The 24,080-nt window shown below is 46.2% G+C and overlaps 1 protein-coding gene across 1 annotated transcript; it reads left to right on the top strand.

Moving 5' to 3' along the window:
• Positions 1 to 6,757: 6,757 nt before the first annotated feature.
• Positions 6,758 to 17,223, top strand: LOC147698313 (protocadherin-8-like). Its single transcript, XM_086934914.1, has 3 exons — positions 6,758 to 9,346; positions 14,609 to 14,816; positions 16,214 to 17,223. The coding sequence occupies exons 1-3, from the start codon at positions 6,944 to 6,946 to the stop codon at positions 16,627 to 16,629; spliced, it is 3,027 nt and encodes a 1,008-aa protein (XP_086791040.1). The 5' UTR covers positions 6,758 to 6,943; the 3' UTR covers positions 16,630 to 17,223.
• The last annotated feature ends 6,857 nt before the right edge of the window (positions 17,224 to 24,080 follow it).

The following is a 24,080-nucleotide window of genomic DNA, read 5'->3' as shown; positions in this document are numbered from 1 at the left end:
CACTCTGAGGTCATGCTGGAACCGTAACCAACGTAAAGCGGGAGTCTTACATTCGTATGCTCCAGAGATCCCGTTAGGGATGCTGACAGCACTGCCACATGGGGGTGATTGGACTCCTCCCATGGAGTGGGAGCAATTGGGAGTCCAGATGATAGGGGATTTATATGAGGAGGGAGAACTGCTATCTTTTCAGACCTTGCAGGAGAGATATGACCTTCCGAGAGGTGATTTCTTGATACATGCAGCGGTGACAGCAGCGATTTGGAAGCATTGGAGAGAAGGGCAGGTTGAACCTAAAACTACAATGGCGTGTCAATATGTAGTAATGAGGGCGGGGACCTTTAGAGCAGTTAAGTGCCTCCAGTCTCGGATGCTGCACGAGGGGTTGCAACCAGTAGCTGACCTAAAGTCAAAATGGGAAGCAGGCATGGCATGGGGGCAAGTCCTCAGGAGGGCATGGAAGGGCACACGGAATGCACGACTTCAATTGATACAATTCTTTATATTACACTGAGCTTATCTGACACCGTGGAAGATTAAGAAATATTTCCAGGTACAAGATGCAGCGTGCCCTAGATGTTTGAAAGAGGGAGCGGAACTGGAGCACATGCTCTGGGAATGCCCAAGACTGGGGAGCTATTGGATGGAAGTGGGAGTACTTCTGAACGATGTTACGAGCAGATATCTGACTTATGATATAGCTACGTGTTTGCTGCTTTGGTTTCCCCATACAACCAAAATGAACATAACAAGTACATTTATAGACCTGGGGCTCATATTAGCAAAGAGAGAAATCACCCTGCACTGAAAGTTAAGAGGGACCATCACACAAGCGCTGGCGAGCGGAGCTTTATAAATGGGCTAGGAGTGAGAGCACTAAGCTGCAACAGGCCCAACGATCAAATAAGGAGAAGGCCCTGGAACAAGCAAGGGCGTGGGAAGCCTTAGTACAGGCCTTGTTAGACCCACAAAAGGACGATGAGGGCTAGAGCACTTGGAATACGAGTAACATCTAGAATTTACACTAGGCCGAGAATACATCACTGACAACTGAACATCAAGCTGTGAATTATTTTGAAATTTACATGCCCACACCACTTGAGGGGGGAGGGCATTGGGATATGTTGGGGTATAAATGAAGATATATTTGACGAATGATGGTATTGTGTTTTATTATGGTGTTGTATGACTATAAACCTTCAAAAAAATATGTTTTAAAAAAAATTGATAATGTTCACAGGCCCACACAACTGCTAGGCTCTCCTTCTCTGGTTGAGAGTATGCTCGCTTGACATCTGACAGGCTCAAGCTTCCATATGCCACCACATATCTTGGTGAGTCTTTTCCGGGTCTATGTTGCGCCAGTATTGCCCCCAACCCCACTGGGCTGGCATCTTCTGTCAGTTCAGTGCACAATAGCGGATCAAAGTACGCCAGGTGTTCTACTGCGGTCACAGCTCCTCTGATCTCTTCAAAGGCTTTGCTGCATTCCTTTGTCCATGCAAAACTCTGTCCTTGTTTTGTCAGTTCTCGCAGGGGCGTGCTTACTGTGGCAAAATCTTTGATATACCTTGCAAAGTAACTGGCAAGACCAAGGAATGACCTCACTTCCGCCACATCTCGTGGTTGCCTTGCTTTCTCTAACGTGTACACCTTGCTGCGATCTGGCCGCATTCCTTTTTTGGAAAAGATGTGTCCAAAGAATACCAGTTCCTCTCGCCCCAGTTCACACTTGTCTTCGTTTAGTGTGAGCCCTGCCTGCTCTAATTGAGAGCATACTTCTCGCAGTGCCTTGTCATGTTCCTCATCTGACTTGCCAAATACTAAGATGTCGTTGCTGTAGTTCAAGCTATTCTTTACAGGCCATATCACTTGTCTTATTGTCTCTTGAAATATTTCAGCGGCTGAGGATATTCCAAAACTCAGACGCTGGTAACGGAACAGACCAAGGTGCGTGGAGAATGTTGTTATGTATCTTGACTGAGGATCTAATTCTAGCTGGTGATATCCTTTGCACAAGTCTAGTTTGGAGAATGTCCTGGTACCTGCTAGTCAGCTGATCATGTCGTTGAGATGAGGTCCAGGGTGTCTTTCCCGTTCAATTGCTGTGTTTGGCACCCTCATGTCGACACATGCGAATTTTGGAGTGTTTTTCTTTGGTACAGCCACTATTGGTGACACCCAGGGAGTTGGCCCTTCAGCTTGTTCTATTATGTCTTGTTTGAGCAGTGCCTCAATCTCTTCTTCTACTTGCAGTTGCAGGTGTATTGGCACTCGCCGGTGATGTTGCGCTACCGGCTTTATCGCTTCGTCAATGTGCAGCATTATTTGGCGCCCCTTTAGCTTCCCTAACCCTTTCAGTAATTTGGGATATTCCTTTAAGATGCTCCTTTTTTCCGACATGTTATACGTCATCTCGAGCAGGCCCATCACTTGGGCTGTTACGTTACTCAGCAGGCACGGTGCTGGAATGTCACCTCTCAGTACATGAATCTCTTCCTTTGTTGTTTGACCTTTGTATGTTAAGTGCTATGTAAATTTTCCCAGATTGATTACTGGTCTTTTCGACCCCCATTTTAACACCTCAATTTTCGACAGTTTCAGCACTGGTTTGTCTTCCATCCTTTCATATTCCGACGCACACATGGTGTTGCATGTGGCGCCGCTGTCGAGCACGAACCGTGCTTGGTGTGGTCCTACGTCAATGGCCACAGACTCTGTCTTCTTTATGGTGCTCTTGGCTACGAGGCGGATGCTTTCTTCAGTTGTGTCTTCCTCTGTGGGCATGACAGCAGTGTCTGACATGAGGTACAGTCGCTCAACCTTTTCTTCTTCTTCTTCTTCACCTGCCGATTCTACTGACGAGCTTCTGTTCGCTGTCTCGACATGCCTGACGTGTCTGCTTGTCGTCATCCGCGGTCTTCCCAGCCTTCCTCTTTCATTTTTAAATTGAAAACCCTGGCAAACACTGGCAAAGTGATTGCTCCTGTTGCATTTCCTGCATGTTTGGCCAAACGCTGGACACGCGCCTCTATGTGGAAATTAAAGTACGCATCTGTAGTATAGTGATTCTGATTGTTTCCTTGTCGCTTGGTAATATTTTCCTTTCTTCCAGTTGTTGGTGCGACTGTTGTCTGACATGCGGTGTGCTTGTTCGACTCGTCGTTCCTTTCCTCGCTCCATTTCTTTTGCCTGTAGTGCCGCTCTTGCTTCCGCCCTTGCTAGTGATAGGATGTTTTCTAGTGATGTCGGTTCCTTCAGAATCCTTGTACGGAATTCTGTGTCACGACACCCTTCAATGATGCGCAGGCGAATTGCTTGTTCATTATCGTATTTGTCGAACTTGCAATGAGTCACTTGCTTCCTTAGTCTCATCGCAAAATCATCTAGTGACTCATCGGTATGTTGGAATGCTATGGTGAACGTGTATCGCTCAAAGTCAATATTTCTTTGCGGGTCAAATTTGTTTGTTAGGCACTTTATTAGATCTTTGTAGGTTGATATTTTTTATGGTAAGGTCACTAGTAGGTCATCCACTTCATCTCCCACGAGGTTAAGGAACAGACCTAATTGCTTGGCCTCTGTGACGTCAGTGGCTTCCATGTATCTCTCAAATCTCTTGACCCATCGCTCCCATCTTATCCCCACTTGTGGCTCAGAGAGGTTAAATGGGAGAGGTCTACGATATTGGGCACTCTGCTTTGGCTCTGCCATTTCTTATTTCCATGTTCTTGTGCTTTTCTTCTTGCTTTCACTATCTTTGCCTCACTATGTATTCCTTGTTCTCTTTGTTATTATCTTCTTGGCATCACTTTGTGCCTTCTTTGTGTCTTTTCTATGGTTCCCTGTTCTTTATTATTATTTTCTTGATATTTCCTTATTTTCTTCTTTATTGATGCTCTTTACCCTTGTGGTGCTCTTTCTGGCACTTTTTCTCCGTTTTTTGGTGCTTTTCTGGGCACTTTTTCTTCCTTTTTGATTTTGCCTGGTTTCAAAATGGCCACCGGCCCTTTCCGCCTTCCTATTGGTCCTCCCGCCTGATTCCAAAATGGCCACTGAGACTCTCGCGAGACTTCGGGACCAATCAGACGTTGCCTGGTTTCGAAATGGCCACTCGTCTTCGCGCTCTCATTGGCTCGTATGCCTGTCCTTAAGATGGCCGCTGAGATTCTCGCGAGATCTTGCGCTATTTGGCCTTTGAATCTCGCGCTTCTCTCTTTACGCTAGCGCTTACAGTGCAATTGCAGGATTCTCTTTTCAGCGGTCGGGGTGAGCTCCTGCGCCGTTGTTTCCACGATAGCGCGAAACAGGGTGGGCTCCTGGCTTTGCTGCAATTTCCTCTTCCTCACGACGCGATCCAGGGTGGGCTCCTGGTTTTCAGTGCGCGAGGCAGGTGACACACACAGCGGTTCTTCCCTTTGTCGCCAGTTGAGATATCGTGACGGTCCCCCAAGGATCACACAACAAGCTTGCTTGGTTCAGGTAAGTTATATTCTCTGCATGGGACAATGTGTCTTGCATCCTGCCTCTGGTCCCCTTCCTGTGGAATGTCCCTCCCCTGCCTCTTGACCGGATGTGGTGTCCGGTGTCCCCTCGCCACACCCTTGTTCCCAGGGTCCTAATGCCCTTTGCCTGGGCATGACACAGTGTAAATCTGTCCAGAAGTTTTTTGAGACATAGGCATTTAAAGAAGTTGCCACCTGGGCTTTAAAAGTTTAGCACGTTTTTGATCCAATGCTGTTTGGGATTCGAGAATCTTTTCTGAATCCATAAATTACAAAAAAAGGATTCTATTTGGATGAGACAGCCTTTTCCCCCTTGTCTTTTGGCTGCTGCAACAAAAAAAAATTCTCTTGGGCTGTCATTTCAGGACCCTGGGAGACATCCCCACTTCCTAAAATAAAAAATAAAAGGCTGTATAAAGTGGCAGAGTGGGGAGACCCTGACCCCTAGGCCATATTATGTGGACCCTCAAAGGCTCACCATCTGCACTAAGTTTAAAAAACATAACTGAGTCAAAGGAGCCTCTGTACCTTTTCGGATTTTCAGGTCTTCTGGCACCTAACTTGGTGGCCTGTTTCCAAGAGGTACTGAAGACTCCGCCATCACTCTGGGAATGGTTTTACTGCAAGCCCAGAAAATGTGCTGCAAATCCATGGCAGGCTCAATGCTTGTGTACCACAATCCCAGGGCAAGCTCCTCCAATCTATAAATCTCCTGTCATGGATGCACAGACATGAATTCAGAATCCGAGAACGCTTGAAAGGGTCAGTATGGGTTGGAGAAGCTTGTTCTGTGTTTGTGGTACCTGGGATTGGCACATGTCACAGATTTGTAGTTTTAAACTATTATGCTGCGTTTTGTTATCTTATCTTGCTTGTGTTATGTCATATGGATTGTCGTGTGATGGAGGAGATCTAGTGGCAGGGCATTGTAGAGGTCTGTATAAGAATATACCAAGCAAGTATGTCCAATACACCCACAGACCTTTTGAGACTAGTAAACCAGGGTCGTCGTGCTTCATACCCCGTTTACGCATCATTCTGCCTCAGGAGGCAGATGGTTTAGTTCTCCGGGTTCACGCAGGTCGCGTCTCACGCTGTGATTTTGTTCTTCTGGAGCGAGCCTCGCGTTACTGCGCACAGAAGCGTCACTGGAACAAAAAGACAAAACCCCTGAATAGGGCAAGCAGCGAGCCGGGCGGGAATGGGCTTTAAGTGCCTTTTAATGCGAGAAGGGCATTGTGTGGGGCTCAGCGCCTCGCACAGGCCGAGCCCTGGCAGCGACCGCCACTGAATGGGGGAGAGAGGCTACATGTGCCCCCCGCTCATTATCCTGCGTTGATCCCCGGCTCTCTGCGGTAACTGTTCCACTTTCCCCCCTCTTGAGCCTGTCACTGCGGAATAAAGCAGGCGTCGAGGCTCAGGGGGGATCGCCCGACAGGCCATTCTGTTCCCTCGGCTAACGAGGGTTTCACGAGCCTTTGATACTGTCTAATCTTTGAAGTCTCTTCAGCGAGCCCCCGGCTTCGGGGCATTTTATTCTTTCGCTGCCAAAGAGCGGGGCTTAAGTAGTGGCCTCGGCTGCGTCCGGCATGTTTAGGCAGCCGAGGAAGGGCGTCAGAGTGAGCGCCTCAAAGCTCCAACGCGGGAAGCCGCGCGATGAAACTGGCGCCCGAGACGCCCATTTAATAACAAGCGACACGTTGGATGGAGCCTATCGTGACGTTTAATTAAGTTTTCTAAAGGCTCTTAATGCAGATATGAAACACTCAGAGCATACCGAGTACGTTTGGTTGTGTATCTTGGGTTCATCGGGCACAGAGCGATTCAAACGCATGCGATCATTCTGAAGTGTTTCAGTGATAAACACTCCGGAAGCCAGGCTACTTGTGTCAGGACACCTGTCGGGCAGCCGAAAGGGATTTCAGGGGCGCGTTTAACTAATACCTTTGTCCGTTTAACTCAGTGGGTCTTTGTGCCCTCGTGAGGAGACACTCGAACATTTAAAACAAAAGTCGAAAGTTATAGAAGACAAAGAGAAGATTTACAGATCTCTCTCTTTCTCAGAGCAGTGCCCTGTCTAAGCTTCACCGCGCTAAGTGGATTTTCTGAAGGGGGCGTTGGGCTGTGGGCAGAGGCATTGAGGCGCGCGCGGCGGCGCAGGATGTGATTGGCTGCTCGGTTCGGCTATTTGCATGTCTGCAAACAAAAAGCACGGGCGCTGACAGCCCGGCTCTCAGAGTCTGAAAGGACAGAAGAGGAGCGGAAAGCTTTCCCGGGATTAGGAAGAGATGAAGCATTTCTTCTGACAGTATAGAGTAGGTTATATGGAGCGACCGCTGAGCTACAAAAGTTGTCTGGCTTTGTTCTACTGAGGGATCATTCAGAGACAGTGTTCCTATCCTTGGGCAGGCAGCATACACCTGCCAGGACTTTTTAACATGGGAAAGTGCTTCCACTTGCTAGCGGGCGTCTTCTGCCTGCTCTCCCTGCTCACCACCTGCACTTGCAGGACCGTCAGGTATCGGATCTACGAGGAGGATGAGCCGGGCTCCGTCATCGGGACTCTGGCCGATGAGCTTTCCCTCAATGTACCCGGGGGGTTCCGCCTGATGAAGCAGTTCAACGCGTCCCTGATCCGCATGCGGGAGAGCGACGGACAGCTCTCCATCGGGGAGCGCATCGACCGGGAGCAGGTCTGCGGGCAGACCCCGCACTGCACCCTGGCCCTGGACGTGGTCAGCTTCTCCAAGGAGCAGTTCCGGCTCGTGCACGTGGAGGTGGAGGTCCGGGACATCAATGACAACGCCCCCCGCTTCCCCAGACCCGAGATCCCACTGGAGATGTCTGAAAGTGCAGCCGTGGGTACCCGTCTTCCCCTAGACATCGCCATCGACGAGGACGTGGGGACCAACTCCATTCAAAGTTACCAGATCTCCGTGAACAGCCACTTCAGCCTGGAGGTGCAGACCCGGGCGGACGGGGTGAAGTACGCGGACCTGGTGCTGGTGAAAGAGCTGGACAGGGAGAGCCAGGACACCTTCACCCTGGAGCTGGTGGCCAAGGATGGAGGTGGGGTTTCACTGTCTGGAAGTACAATAATCACTATTCAAGTGCTGGATGTTAATGATAATAGTCCAAAATTCGACCGGAACTCTTTTACAGTGGACCTGATGGAAGACGCCCCAGCGGGGTCTCTGCTGCTGACTCTAAATGCGGCTGATCCGGACGACGGGGTGAACGGACAGGTGGTCTACGGCTTCAACCCTCAGGTCTCTCCCGAGGTCCGGGAGCTCTTTAAACTGGACTCCCGGACAGGGCGGCTGACTCTGAACGGACAGGTGGACTTTGAAACCAAGCAGAACTATGAGTTCGATGTGCAGGCGCAGGATTTAGCTTCTAGTCCGTTGGTTGCAAATTGTAAAATCATCGTGCACGTCACTGATGTCAACGATAACGCGCCTAGCATCACCGTGACCCCCCTGACCTCCATCACTGCCGGGGTGGCGCACATCACCGAGGCCGCCAGCAGGGAGAGCTTCGTGGCCCTGATCAGCACCCTGGACAGAGACTCGGGCCCCAACGGGCAGGTGCACTGCGCCCTCTACGGGCACGAGCACTTCAAGCTGCAGCAGGCCTACGAGGACAGCTACATGATCGTGACAACCTCAGCCCTGGACCGGGAGAAGATCTCCGAGTACAACCTCACCATCGTGGCCGAAGACCTGGGCTCCCCGCCCTTCAAAACCGTCCGTCAGTTCACCATCCGGGTCAGCGACGAGAACGACAACCCGCCCTTCTTTGCTAAAGCCGTCTATGAAGTTTCCGTCCTCGAAAACAACGCCCCGGGCTCCTACATCACCACCGTGGTGGCCAGAGACCCTGACCTGGGGCACAACGGGAAGGTGACCTACACCCTGGTGGACACCGAGGTGATGGGGGCTCCGATTTCCACTTATGTGTCTGTGGATCCGGCCACGGGCTCAGTCTATTCTCTCCGGACGTTTAACTATGAGGTTATTAAACAGTTTGATTTTCGGATCCAGGCCAGTGATGGGGGTTCTCCGGAGCTGTCCAGCAGCGCCCTCATCAAGGTGAGGATTGTGGATCAGAACGACAACGCCCCGGTCATTACCCAGCCCACTGTGTCCAATGGCTCAACTGATATCGAGGTGTCCATGAATGCCTCCCCGGGGTCTCTGGTAGCCCACTTCAGAGCCAGAGACCCCGACGAGGGGGTCAATGCTGTCCTCACGTTTAGCCTGTCACAGGAGCACAGAGACCTCTTCACCATCAACAAGGCGACAGGGGATTTGTTCCTCAATGCAGACCTGAGCCACCAGTTGGGACACCTGTACAGAGTCCTGGTCAGTGTCAGTGATGGCGGCAGGCCCCCTTTGACCACCACGGTCACAGTCAACATCCTGGTGACGGACATAGAGCCCTCAGCCAGCCACGAGGCCTCTGGGACCTGGGAGGAAGAGCCCTTCCACTGGGACATTCCTCTGATTGTCATCATTGTCCTGGCAGGAAGCTGCACCCTGCTCCTGGCCTCCATCATCGCCATCGCCACCACCTGCCGGAAGCACCGGAAGGACCCCCAGGCCCAGAAAGAGATCCCCGGCCAGAGAGACCTTTCTGACGCCGAGAGCGGGGAGCAGGAAGGAGACAGCTTCATCCCTGGACAGAGAGACGAAGTCTTCGATGTCCCATCCTTTCTTCCTCACAAGTCCCCCTTCAAAGAACCTACAACTGGCGACGAGGCATCGAGCGTGGAGGAGAGTGGGGAGGTCGCCTCCTGCCTGTACGAGGCCAAGACCATGTTGCACAGGACCAAGACAATGGTAAGAACTGCATTGCATTCGAAACTGTACGATAACTTTACCTTTAAGAGAAACATTTTGAATATTTGTAGGTTGTTTGTACCATGACCCACTCGACAGCCTTTAACAAAGAATTTGTGTCTGCAGAGCCCTTGAACATGGACATAGTTAGCAAACGTCGGATTTAACTTTCAGATAGCAGGTGGTCTAAATTCTGCTATTGTGCTGGTCTGTGTATGAAAACAGGGCCCAGTCCTCCAATGTAGCCAGTTGGGTCAGTATCTGCTGTTGCTCACAACATGTTTTCTTTCATATGTTCGTCTTTTAGAGTTTCTTGAATAAGGAGGTACCGGGCCAGCTATGAACTGGGCTCCGGAGCATTCTAGTGGATTGTGCCCTCCACCATAATGACTCTACCTCAGTGCTTCTCGTGCACTCGATATCCCATTGTTACACTTATCATAAAAACATTAGAGCACAAACTATTATATCACGCATGGCATTTTTCATAAATGCCCGCAATCTCAACGTGATCCCCTCATCACACTGTAGCGTCGCCTTGGATTCTAGCGCCAGCAATGCGTCGCCGTCACGCTCACTTGTTAAACTCAACGTCCAACCACTATCATCTGTCACACTCACTCTGCAATTACCCTCATTTGTCAAACGCTCACGAGCTGCTCCATCTATCAGGCCGATCGTCCTTCAGGCCGTCCCTCGCCCACCACCGCCCCTCTCCCCGTGTCAGAACGTAAAGGCAAGATTGCACCTGTACCTCAGAGGGCAGCGTTTGAAAAGCTCAGAAATGCTCCCAAATGCACCTGTTGCTAATCTCTGCGTGTGTTTCTTTTCCATTCGTTGCTTCTCTTGCTATATCAGCTCCTGCAACCTTTCTGTGCTCTCTGCCCAGCCGCTATACGTGCTCTTGTGTGTAAACTGAACATTACCCGTGCCCTGGTGGCAGCTCTCTAGCTCAATAGGTCACGCGCCTGCACAGCCTGACTGCCTCCATCTTGTAAAACGCATTTTGGCGCCAAATATTTAATGTAATCCCAATCTCAGCGGCCCGTCCGTCGACGTCTACTTCTCAATTCACAGAAACCAGGGGCTTAAGTCTGAAGGGATTACACGAATTCAGGGGTTTCTGTAAATTCCTCATCTGGAACACATCGCAGTTGTAAAAGTTTTAGGATATAGGGTTCACAACATTCAATCCTCTCTGATATATGATGTGCGCCTTGTTTCCAATGGGATGGGCTTTCTGATGGAGGGGCGACGACCGTAGTCGTGGACGGATGAATGAATGGAAGGGCAAGCAAAACGAATGAATGCTAAAAGGACAGATTGATTAATTGATGAATGGATGGATGGATGAGCACATTCATGCATGAATGCAATACAGATGGAGGAACGGGAAGGTGGGCGGTTGACAGAGTGGGCAAGTGGATGGGCGGTTCAATAAGCGGATGGCGCCGTGGATTGTAGGTTGATAGGTTAATGGATGAAGAGGTGAATGGGTGGGGGGCGGGCATATGCATTGATAGATAGATGGATGGATGAGCAAGGGATCGGATGATATATAACGCATAAAGGCATGGATTTAGAAGGAATGGTTTACTCGCTGGATGGGTGGATGGATGAATGGATGGATGGATTGCTTTATGGATTTATGAATTTATGGATTGATGGCCTTTGGACAATGGGTTAGTGATTGAAAGAAAAGGCTGTAAGGACGAACGGATGAATGGAAACATAGCTTTCTGCTGATGGATGGGTCGATGGATGGTTGGATAAATGGATCGATGGGTGGATGGATTTAGGAATTTATGGATTGATAGAAGGTTGGGCAATGGGCCAGTGGTTGAAAGTAATGGATATAAGGATGAACGGATGAATGGAAAGATAGATTTCTGGAGATGGATGGGTCGATGGATGGATGGTTGGATAGATGGATTGATGGATCGATTTATCCATCGATTGGCAGTCAAATGAGAATGGAAAAGCTGTCGCCAGGATAGATTGATAAAGAGAAGGGTGACTTGAGGAAGTGGATAGTCAGACGGATGGATGGATGGACGGACCGATGTGTGGATTCATGGACTAACGGATGGATGGATGCATTGACGGACGGATGGATGGATGGATGAGCGGGTGGGTGGATGGAGTGATGAACTGTTTCATGGTTGGATGGGCAAACACATGATCAGATGGGTGGGTAGGTGGATGGATTCATTTTTGGTGCATTGGCTATACACATATTCTTATGTGCGGTAGATAGACAACGTGTTAAACTAGATACAATGATGATGGACGTAATATAGAAACGACAGGCATGTTAATACCCCCCACGATGCTCGTGGAGTGAACCCCATATTCAATTAACCACTTAAGATGCTGTTTAGTTGGCATATGTGCATTCCTCGTGAAATTTTATGGTATTTCATTCCATATTTTTTATTCCCATTTTTCTCTATATCTGATCGTGTTGCATCAGAATTTGGCTGAGGGCTTGCGTTTGGTTGTCATGAGCATAAATGATAGTTTTCATAGTGGTGCTCAAATGTCTGCACTGTGTTGGACTTTTCGCTGGAAGGGTATTTACCAAGGTTATCGTGTTACCAAATGTAACCGAGCCCCGCTCCCCGTTTCCTCCAGGTGCTTTGTTATTCTCTATGCCGGAACGCCTTTCTAGTCCATATTCTCCGAATGGCGCCAATTCTAACCCTCTGGTGACGCACTGTTATGTAATTCCCCCATCCGTGTGAGAGCAAACCCATTTCTGCTGCACGGATAACTTCCGAGGGGCAAGGTTTTAACAAACGTTATAGCGGCACAGTGTATCTTTGCACAGGCATTTGCATAAATGGTCGGTGTAAAATATCGTACTGACAGGTGTAAAATTGCAATTTCTGCACCGGCCGGTGGGCACACATACAACTTTTTCACCGGTAAAAAGGCTGTTGCACTAATCAGTCGGTCGTTGAGAATGTTAGTGCAAACTTCCACAGCACCAGTTCTAGAAGTATATAAACGAGGAGGCAGATTTACAAGCCCCTTGCGCCACTTTTGCGTCATTTTTAACATGGGAAAAGTGGTGCAAGGGGCTTGTAAATCTGCCCCCTAAGATATTGCGGAGTGGCGCAATTTCCAGCGCGTGGCGGGCCGCTGACAGTAGAGCGGAGGCTTCCGGTCTGCCCTGGTCTTCCCGCGTAAGGCCAAGATCGCCGCGAGCCATTCCTGACACTGCGATCTACTTGGCGCAGAAGCTGCGGGGCTCGTTTGCTTGGCAAAACGATGACGTCATTCCTGCTTGTGATGTAAGGTTTCTATGTAGATGGCCACCTTCTGTGGGGCGCGTTTTCACACAGCCACAATACCGAAACAGGTGCATGGTAGAGAGACTTCAGTGCAGGGCTTAGCAGCAGGACCATTGTAGGGGGGGTCCCCATGGTAAACACTCAAGGGGTTTGAGTTTACTAAGGAATGACGTGGATGTGATTTATTGAAAGGAAAAGCTGGTTGATGCCGTTGGTGGTGTTTTTATGGTAGGTGTGTAGTAATTGTATAGATACTTAACGTGAAAAAAGTGCACCGGGTAATGTACACTTTTAATCAAAATCACCACATTTGGTGTCAACTTGGAAGAAACAAATAGAACTATAAAAAGTAATAATTCCAAAATGAAGCTAAACACTCTTGTAGGTCATAGCCATGCCGTTCACCTTCATTAGAAGGCCTGGTGGTGGGAAGTGTGGAGAGCTTAGTGATTTTGGGATAATAAAAGAGTGATAGGTTTGTAAGCAGATGAGTGAGAGGTTTGTAAGCAGTTGAGTGAGAGGTAGATAATATTAATGTTATTGCGCATATGGGGATTGAGCAGAGGTGAGTGATGGAGAGCATGAGGTTTGGTGAGTGAGGAGGATTGTTGAACTTGTGGATGAGCGTTTGTGAGAGTGTAGGTGGGTGAATTGGACTGGTCTATAGCAAGAGTCTGGATAATGAGAGTTTGTGATGAGAGTATGATTGCATTACGTCATCTGTGAAGTTGCAGGTGTGTTGATGACTGCGAACATTGAGTGTTCTGATCATTGCCTGGGTCAGGTACCACAATTAGAGGCATCTGATACCTCTAGTTTTCCCTTTGATGCCACTCCAAGTTATCTTGCTACCCATGGTTTCATAGATCACGAAGGCAGCAGTAGGAAAAGAAAGTAAACAGGGTTTTAGGAGCATCATTTACGTTTGTGTGCTCCCTCACAACCCTCTCCCTAGCCTCGCAGTAGCAACTAGGAATCTGTTGAGTGGCTCTGGGTGGGGAAAGAGTTCAACCCTTCCAATATGTCGTCACCGGTCAAAGGTATGTGATGTCACTTTGGTATCCTTGGCAAATAGGTGACTTGGTGTCTATTTGTAAGGTGGCACATTTTGGTTAGTTTATGCCAAACAACATAGGATTGAGTTGGACAATACAATGGCGAGTTTGTAGAGGTGATTGCAGATTGATTGGTAATAATATTATAGCTTGTAAGAGGCTCAGTAACATGTGTGGGTTTACTAAGGCTTTGAAAATACAATGGTAGTGCATGTGTGCTTGTGTGGAAGGGTGGGTCTGTGTGTGTGTGTGCATGTGTGTGTATAAGATTCCACTACCATACATCAGATTCTACAGAGAAATAACTCAAGTTGTCTTTTCATGTTTCCCGATTCCATACCAAAAACAGCCCTTCCATTTTTCTCCCCGTGGTAGAGGTAGGGAGTCCAACTGGTCAAGTGAGCAGAAAGAAGTGTGCTTCTCACCACCCTGGCATCGGTAAAGAATCAATATACATTCTTTGTGAGAAAGGATGGTGAAAGAGGAAGACAATTAACATTTGATATTCTGATCGAGGTTGCCTCATCTCTTAACCACCCACTTCTTAAGGTTCCATTTTGCAAGAGAGGAACCCGCAGGGCTACCATTATTAAGAGGTCTATATGCGATGGGCAATATCCACGTTGGCCTCTACCCATGATGGAAAATACCCAATTCCCAGCCCTGATCCTCAGACACAAAAATCACAGCCTTTTCCCCTGTTGTCTCAATATTTTTGGGGAATTATCCTGGTTCTCGGATTAAAAAACAAAGCACATCGAGTGCATAATTGCAAACAGTGTATTATTCAAAAGAGAAGGCGAGATGTTTCATGTGTATTGGTTAGACATCATACTTGTCTTAGGTTAGTGTCATGCATTTGTGTTTGACTTTCTGAATTATCCTGATGTCCTATATTTTTTTGTTTTCAGTCTTATGCCCCTTCCATTCACTATGGCAAAGAACCCATGCCACATGCTCCCCACTGGAAAGGAAATTCTTTCAATACGATCTCCGCCCGAGAAGCAGAACTGTTCAGCGGCAAAGACAGTGGAAAGGGGGACAGCGACTTCAACGACAGTGACTCTGATATCACTGGGGATGCCCTGAAGAAGGACATCATCACCCGCATGCAGAATGGTAAGAAGTCTGTCTTTATTTCCAATGCAGCATTGTTTTGTCACAACTTGAGTCCATCGTGCAATCGAAGTACCATGGAATTTTTTGTTTCTTTTGGAAGCACAGGACACACATCACAAAGACAGCTGTAGAAGTTAGGTGTAGCTTACTCTTGTAGTACTCCTGGCTTACTATTAATTTTCAAGAGTAAACCAGGAATACTCCTGGCTTAATCCTCATAATCAGGAGTACCATCAAAACATGGCAAAACATAGCAATATTTTTGTGAATTAGGCCCACTAGAAGAGTTCTTTTTATGTACTCATAAATGTATCTGTAAATTGCTAATGAAATGTACAACTCCCTATCAATTAGATTGGAAATGGAAGTCATAGTTCTTTCTGTTTGTACTAATTGTATATGAATATTCCCTGAATGTTCCAATGTTCGATCTTTCAGGCCAATTCACAAAGAAATTATGACTATGTGATGTAGTACTCGATGACTACGAATTCACATACTCATTAATGTCTTTGGCCCAGATGTAGGTAATAGCAAATTACAGATTGGTAAATACCAAACTTTACCGATTCAGTATTTACTATTCGGTAATTGCTATGTAGGTAAAATATTCAGTAAAAATACCGAATCCGTAAGACTCGGTAATTACTGATTCAGTAATTTCCCAATCTGTATTTGCCATTGATTCCTATGGGCATTGAAACCCATAGGGTTCCGTAGAAAATACTGATTCGGTAATTACCGAATCGGTACATTTACCGATTTTACAAGGGGCACCCTGTTTCACCCCTGTTTCTGGCTTGTGTGCCATGTGACACACATACATGCCCTTAGGGCATGTCTGTGTGCCACATGGCACAGGTGTACATACACAGATGTGCATGTACACTGGAATTAGTTATTTACCATGGAATAGTATTCCATGGTAAATAACGATTCGGTAAGGGCCTGTGGCACTGATTACAGTGCCACCTACATATGGATTTACAGAATCGGTATATTTACCAATATTTTACCAATTCTGTAAATTTACCGAATCGGTAAATATACCAATTCTTAAATATGAGGCCCCCTACATGTCAAATCCCAAATACCGGTCGATAACGGCCGAAATCGGCCGTAACCGACCGGTATTTGGCGACCTACATCTGGCCCTTTGTGAATTGGCCTCCATGTGTTTATCTTTTCTTGCATATTTGAAGATCACTAAATACGGTTTCACTAAAAAGATCCAAATAAATGTATTTAATATCAAGAAAGGATCTGCTGCCTTGTTTTAGTGTGGTTGATCCTGTGTATCATTGCATCTTGTGACGAATACTCATCTGACTGTTTAACCTGGTAATCCAGAATATTTGCTTCCAAATTAACTCAATATATACCTGTCTGCTTCATAGGTTTGTGGGCGTGTACGAATGAGTGCAAGATCCTCGGACACTCAGACCGATGCTGGAGTCCTACATGTGATAATAGGTCTACCAGCCCCAACTCCACCACCGTCCATCCAGCGAAGCGCTCCGTATCCACCTTCTGCAAGAGCACATCGCTGCCCCGCGACCCCCACCGCAGGGACAACTACTACCAAGTGGGGCAGCAGCCACCCGCGCAAATCCCCAAAACAGTGGGCCTACAGAGTGTCTATGAAAAAGTGCTGCCCGGGGACTATGACAATAGGACACTCACTCTAAAATCACCCCCTCGACCTGGAAGGCTAGCCAACCTCCAGGAAATAACTGTGCCCCTTTATGAGTCATCAGGCTCTGGGAGGTATCTACCGTCACTGACTGGCACCAGTGAAAGCAATGAACTTTGAGCAAATGCAGCTCAGCAGACATCTTGGAGTGATATTTGTACACTTATAAACATATGTATGTACTTATGTATAATATGATATGCGATCATGTGCCTTACAATGACTCTTAGCAAAGAGCTTCCTAATGTCATGTCAGTGTTGTTTGTTGATTGCAAACCAAAACTGTTTATAACCTATGTCATTTTTATGAAATGTGCAGTATTTATTTATTTGGTTTTAGGTGCTCGAGCAAATTTGAATCCGCACAGGTCACACATGACTTCGCATTCTTTTGCATTGCAAACATGCATGCGGTGTGTACTATATTTGTAAAGATAAACAAATGTATTATATTTTTATATTGAAGTATAGAAAGTCAACTCTTTTGCCAAAGGAACCATCTAAAAAATGTAAAATCTTCACTCTTTACACGTGAAAGAAGACCTACATTCCATGCCACGAGAAAACAAATCTGAACACAAAAACTTGTTTTACCAAGTGTGCCCTATTTTTTGAGCCTGTGGTTCTTTACACCTTAAATGTTATTTAATTGCTTTAGGATTCTATACATTGTCTCACAGATAAAATTCATATTCAAGATTTTGTGAATTGTCACCCTTTATGGTGTTCATGCTTAATAGATTTTAAAGTGAAATGGAAAAATGTGGTTTGTAATAAACAAAACCAGATATTCAACACATATATCACCTGTGTGAATTTAGCTTTGTCATGTATTTATATTGTATATTTTTTGTATCTAGTACTGGGGGTTTCTTTTTTGACAAAATTCAAGTAATGAATAACATACTATTTACAAAGTATCTCGTTTGACTTCTCTTAAAAACTGTGTCCCACCCACTAAAGTCATAATTTCGAACAATCTAGTTTTCTAGACAAATATTTAACATGAAAAGGGAGTTTTTGCACAAAAGGGGATCGAAAGTTTCTTAAACAACCCGGTGGATATAGATGCTTAGATATTGAGGGGCATATTTACAATAACTGGCGCATCTCTGCACATCAGCAGGGATGCGCCAGTTATTGTGCACCACATCTCCGCCATCATGGATGTGCCGCATTGTAAATGCGGCGCACCATGGGTCAAAAACGGTACAGATGCAAAACGCATCTGTGCCGTAAAAGTGGCGCATTGCTGGAGTTGCGTCGCAAGCCCGACATAGCTCCAGCAATGCTCTGGGGGCCCTATCTAGTTAATGCTGCGGCAATCCTTATGCCTGCTTCAGGCAGGCGCAGGGTTTTCTTTTGATGCAGGATGGGCCTAAAAGTGAAAGTGAACGTGAGTGAAAGTGAAAGTCAGTGAAATCTTGCAGATTTCACTCAGCCACTTTTAGGAGGCATTCCTGCGCCGGAACGCCCCACCCCCCCTGCGATGGAACGCCTCCTTCTGGCGCAGGGCTTTACAACGTGACGCATCTGGGAGATGCGTCACGTTGTATATACCCCACACCATGGCGCATCTTTTGCACCGCCGCAGCGTCATAAAAGTGATGCAACGGCGGCGTAAAAGAGGCGCAAGGGCCTTGTAAATCTGCCCCTGAGTTCCCTAAGACCCCCTTAGGCCACTAACATGAGAAACACGCAGTGACACAGAAAGTGTGCCGTAGGACCTAGAGCAGACTAGGAAAATGGGCCTTTTACATCCTGAAGTCATATAATTGGGTCATAAAGGGTCCTTCACACCACAAGATGCCAGCGTCACTACTCACGCTGCACTATTTTTGCCTGCCCCTCTGGAATATCTGGTAGTTGATAGTGAATTATCATTCCTCTCCCAATGAATTGTCCCAATTGCACAAATAGTTCTGTGGATAAAGACTTGGATCATTTGAGGATCAGAGGTAGTATACATTGCATCTGGTGTCTCTTATTAAACATCTGAACGTCCCTAATGGCACCCCCAATTAAAAAATATGTTGGCCCTATTTTCAAACAATTTGCTGTGACTTAAGGCGTCATTTACATACCAATGAATTGTCCATTATTTTGCCAGGGAGACAGAGTTAATTTCCATTGCCCTGGTGGAGGAACTGGCCACCATATTTATAAATGACCGCCAGCCGGCAGAGACTTGCACCAAACAGAATCCTGAAGCAAAATATATATTTGAAAAAAAAGAGAATGCTCCTCTTGCCATGTAAGTCCTCTCCCATGGTGAGGATAGCATTTAACAGTTTTCACTGCCTCTTACCAATTCCACGCCATGGGAGTCCTCTCCCACGATGAGGGGACCATGTAGCAGCTTTCAATGCTCTTTACTTTAAAGGGCCGTAAGAGGGGCTTCATAATGGTGGAGAAGGAGTAGTCTCTGCTGTGATCAAAGATATGGTCCGCCTGCACATAAATTTGGCAGGTATACCCTGTCGCTGTTGCGAAGGGCTACATACCACCAAGATACAAATCATCAGACATCTCTAACGTAAATTGGTATTTCGTGAGTCTTCCTAGTATGGCACTGATGTTGAAGCTTCACCCAAACTACACCCTTCTCTTTGAGAATGATTATCATATTCTGGCCGGGTTGGGAGGAACTGACAGTGGTGACTGATTATCAGGACCGGCTTTAGCACTGTTGGTGCCCGGTGCAACAATCTTTTTTTGGCACCTCCTCCCCATCCCCATATTACATCCTCCTCTGATTCCTTCACTACCACCCAGCAAAAGTGCCTTTCATCTCTCTATTAACCCTCTCTCAAATACATTTAGGGCCAGATGTACGACCATTTTTGCGCATGCAAAAACAGCATAGGCAATGTACAAACCCAATTTTATGACTAGCAGTTTTTTTGCAACTCGTAAAATAGGCCTCTGCAACTCGCTAGTAGGAAGGGGCGTTCCCTTTCGAATGGCGTGCGGAGCCCTATGTAAGAATGTTTTGTGTCCTCAATTGCAGGCGCTAAGCACACGCAAATTACCACCCTCTTCAAGAGGGTGGTAATGGGGTCGAAAAAGGGAACGGGTCCCCAGGGGACCCCTTCCCCTTTGCAAATGCCAGGGAAAATATTTTTAAGGGAAGGCAGTGGTCCCAGGGACCACTGCCTGCCCGTAAAAAATAAAACAAAATCGTAAAAAAAAAATATTTTTTAAATGTAGCCCGTTTTCCTTTAAGGAAAACTGGCTGCATTAAAAAAAAACTGCTTTATTTAAAAGCAGTCACAGACATGGTGGTCTGCTGAGCCCAGTAGGCCACCATTACTGGGAGGGCCTGCCATTCCCAATGGGCTCGTAAATTGTGAGAGGCTCATTAATATTCATGAGCTTCTCTATTTGCGACCCCATTGGGAATCGCTAACAGTGTGAAATACACTGTTGTACATAGGAAATAGCACCTCACAAATTGCAAGTCGCAAAAGTCTCGCAATTTGCGAGGTTCTAGTTCCAGGGTCGTACCTCTGGCCCTTAATTTGTTTTATAGAACTGGTTAAGGTTGACTTTACTAATCCACTCAGCTATGCACATCAAATACAGATCTGTCCTCTGCAACAGGCATATTAACCTTCTGCGCTACTTTATGGAGAGTCAAAACTGTCACTTGACAAAACTTTTCTCTCTCTTCCTAGCATAAACATCACTCAGAAAAGTTTGTAGTGTAGTCCCTGTATCCCTGATAGGCTCTGCGCATTGGAATAATATACACTATAGTTTTGACATAGGACTCAGGTCAGTATGTCTCTATTGAGTACATTAAACTTCATTACTTGTGTGTGCCAGCTAATTCAGAGGTCACTAGAAACTTCCCGAATGAACAAGAAGGGATTAGTTTCTGACAACCGCATAAACATGACAACTTTGTTTCCCTTTAGAATCGGAACAGTCACAGAATCGTGGAAACAATAGATAACAGTTTCACTCAGTCAATCGTGTATGCTTCGTTTCTACAGAGGGTACACAGAAATAGATAGACGGGCGTTTCAATAAAAGCGTTTATTGAACAGTCTTATTTCTCGTGCAAGAGGTATGAGCTGCTAGAATCGTAAGACAGAATGCGAAGTATAATACGTACAGCGTTAGCAGTAAGACAAAGTCATACTGCAATAGCATGGCTTGTAGCTATGACATATATTCATAAAAATACATACATGAATAAAACTGGCTAAAATATAAATACTCAACTGGTGCTTCTAGCTAGTTCTCTCCCACAGTGTACCTAACCGAAGTGTAGTACGAGGTGAGAAGTAGGTGCTGTTTTTCTATAGTCTAGTTTAGATATAATTTAGATTGGTGTCGCCAAGATTTGCAAAAGTCCCTCTAGGTTCTAGTCCGCTCCATACCTTAGAATGGGAGAGGGTGGAATCTCTTTCCGGGTCTCGATCTCTAACACCTCGCAAAGGAAGTCAGAAACACTGGAGCTGGATTCTCTACGATGAGGATGACAGCGTCTGGTCAGTGCGTCAGGCGGGGACTCGATCTCCTTCTGAACTTGCCATGGCGAACCGCGTCCTGCAAGTATGCAGCTGGTTCGTACCGTGCACCATAGTTTGCCAGGGCAAGTTAAGGTATATTTATACCTTGAGGGTGTTTTAGGAATGCCAGTATTGACGTAAAAGTCAGGCTTAGGAACAACATAAATGAACCACTAAGGAATAGATGTTCATGCATAATAAATGAGTTCTTGGAGAAATCAATAATCCAAGCAACAGGAAGTCCTAAAGGCTTAAGAGTCTGGTTTTCCAAGAACTCATTGTGACGTAGTTGGACCGATCTAGGTGACCATGCCTGTGTTTGATTCACATGGATAATGCCTAAATAAGTGTTGGTTTGCTATGCCTAAATAAGGGCAATGGGAATTGTGCCTATATAAGTAGTTGGACAGATCTAGGTGACCATGCCCGTGTTTGATTCGCATGGATAATGCCTAAATAAGGGTTGGGTTGCTATGCTTAAATAAGGGCAGCAGGAATTGTGCCCATATAAGGGCATGAATCAGGAAACCTATATACGGTATCTAAATCGACACACAACAAGTTATCGTGACATTTTTATTGATGCCTGAAAGCTGGACGCACAAGAAACTCTGCAGCAAGTGGTATTAAATAGTACTTTATTGCTAAACACAGCGCCCCACTAAGGTTCCTGACCCCCCCCCCATTCAGGTCAGCGGCCAGTGCAACCACACCGGTCGCATTGCCCTAAAGCCAGCCCTTCTGATTACAGCAGAAGGGGCAGGCAATTTTTGCATGTCACTTATAGGTAGAGTTGCTTACTGGCTTCTCTTTGTAAAAGGTCTCCTTAGTCTCCCTCATCTGGGCCCTTCATGCCATCCAGAGGAACACAGGCAGAGGAAGCTTCTTTGTGGGGTGAATGTCTAATATGTGTGTGGTGCATTCAAAGTATAGAACACCATTTAGGAACTCCTGTTTATGCATAGCCTGCAAAACGGTGCCAGGATAGAGGCCTGGAATGATACTTTGTGTATTAGGGGTAGTCTACAAACGTCTCAGTGTCACTATTTTGAAGGGCTCTAGAATGTAAATAGAATATAGTTTAAAGTCATCGCTCTCAGAGAAGTTCCTACTACCAGGCCCCAGGAGTATCACCCAAACAGATTTCTGTAGGGGTTACAGGGCTCTGCTCTGGATTCATGTTGTGGCCTTCAAAGGGGCCTTCTTGAATTACTTTTGTAGCCTTTGTTCCTCACCTTTGAAATGGTACATCTGACTAATTCTCTTACTGCCCATTTTGGTCATTGCTCGCTCGCTTTCCTTTCTGTGGGTGTGTCCTATCAATCAATTAATCAATCAGTCAACTGAGGTTTGTAAAGCGTGGCTTATCACCAGCGGGGGTGTCCAGACACTGACCTCTTGCTGATGAAGGGGGCATAGTCAAAAAGGCAGGCCTTGAGTCCCTTTCTGAATTCCATGAGAGAGGATGAGATTCGGAGGTGCAGAGGACGGTCATTCGAGGCCTTAGCGGTGAGGCAAGAGAAGGCACATCCTCCACTGTTGCTTAAGTGGATGCGGAAAGTGTGAGCGAGGGAGGCAAAGCGCAGGTGTCTCGAGAGTTGGAAGAAATTCAGGCGGTGGTTGATGTATGCTGGTCCGTGGTTGTGGAGGTTTTTTAATCTGCAGAATGTTTGGTGCACTGGTGCCCTTTTATGGACACTTTTGGTAAAATTTATTTTTGGACCTAAACCTCTTCTGTCCTTCCCATTCCACTTCTAACTAGAGTAATGCACTATGTTTAACAAATATTATTTATTGTTGCTCTACAACCTTTTATTTATACAATTGTTTGCCAAATCATACGCCTCGTAATCCTCCATTCGCATTAACATTAAAAAAAAAATTTCAAATATTTTGTGCCTTCACTTAAAACGAATGCACTTTTTATTACTGCTTGCTTTGGATCATTCTTTTGTTTTCTCAAAAGTTCTTTTGTTTCATGTAATTTCAAATTACTCATTCTTAGAGTATTCCAGAAGAGTGGTCTTATGTTCAATCAGGCCGCCAAAAGCGAAACATAGGCTAACCTCTCAAAACTAGTTGTTTCCTTGATTGACCATAAAGGAGGGATGGAGGCTCAGTCATACCGCACAGTAAGGCCCTGATCACAAAATAGGTGGATTTATGGGGAGGGGAAATAAATTCCATGTGGCCCAAAATAAAATGTTCAAATGCTATCCATGTACCTAAATTCAGCTGTTATGAGTTCATCTTCACAGATTTGAGAATAACCACAGGTTTCTGTTTTTTCAGGGTTACCCTATACACAAAGTTCACAAGTGCACGGGGATAAGTTCTCCAATTTATCAGCTGCTCAAGCAGAGATAAATTAGAGGAGGAGTTTGTCTGAGGTGGTGTGGGGTAAGTGTAACAGGGCAGAAGACGTTGAAGGCTGACAAGCGGGAACATCTTCAGGCACATGCATCAAAGCATTTTGCGATTGCAAACGGTGTGAATCGCAAAAATCGGCTGTTTGCGATCGCAAAAATTGCTTTTGGAATGCATGAAACAAGTAGCCCCTCGCAATTTAGGAAATCGCAAAATTTGCGATTTCTTAAATTGCGATTGCATTTAAGGAATCGCAATTTGCGATTCCTTAAATGCAATGCAAGAAAGTAAAAAGATTTGCGATTTTGCAATTAAGAATCGCAATTTACCATCACATGTAAGGTGATGGAAAATTGCGATTTTTGGGAAAAAAAGCATCTAAGTGCATTTTTCAAAGTCCCATGTTACACACACACATGCCCCTGGGGCATGTGTGTGTGTAATATGGGTGCTCATATCAATTTCAGGAGTGCAACAGGGTGCCTTTGGACACCCCTGCACCCTTGAAATCGCATTCTCCATTTGTGAATCGCTAATTGCGATTCGCAAAATGAGAATGTCTTCCCATTCATTCCTATGGGCCTCTAGGCCCATATGAATAATTGGGGAGGGATTCCTTAATTGCAGCTCGCAATTTGCGAGTCGCAATTAAGGAATGTTTAGAAATCGCATATTTTCAGCGAT

Source organism: Lissotriton vulgaris, chromosome 8 (assembly GCF_964263255.1).
Source record: "Lissotriton vulgaris chromosome 8, aLisVul1.2, whole genome shotgun sequence".
In the NCBI taxonomy this organism is placed as follows: Eukaryota; Metazoa; Chordata; class Amphibia; order Caudata; family Salamandridae; genus Lissotriton; species Lissotriton vulgaris.
The sequence above is the reverse complement of the archived record's forward strand: the minus strand, read 5'-3'. Positions and strand labels throughout refer to the sequence as shown.

Excerpts from the sequence above, each read along its gene's own strand:
- LOC147698313 (XM_086934914.1), top strand. The coding sequence starts at position 6,944 with ATGGGAAAGTGCTTCCACTTGCTAGCGGGCGTCTTCTGCCTGCTCTCC. Across the intron at positions 9,347-14,608 it reads TGCACAGGACCAAGACAATG|TCTTATGCCCCTTCCATTCA; the intron begins GTAAGAACTGCA and ends TTTTGTTTTCAG. Across the intron at positions 14,817-16,213 it reads CATCACCCGCATGCAGAATG|GTTTGTGGGCGTGTACGAAT; the intron begins GTAAGAAGTCTG and ends TCTGCTTCATAG.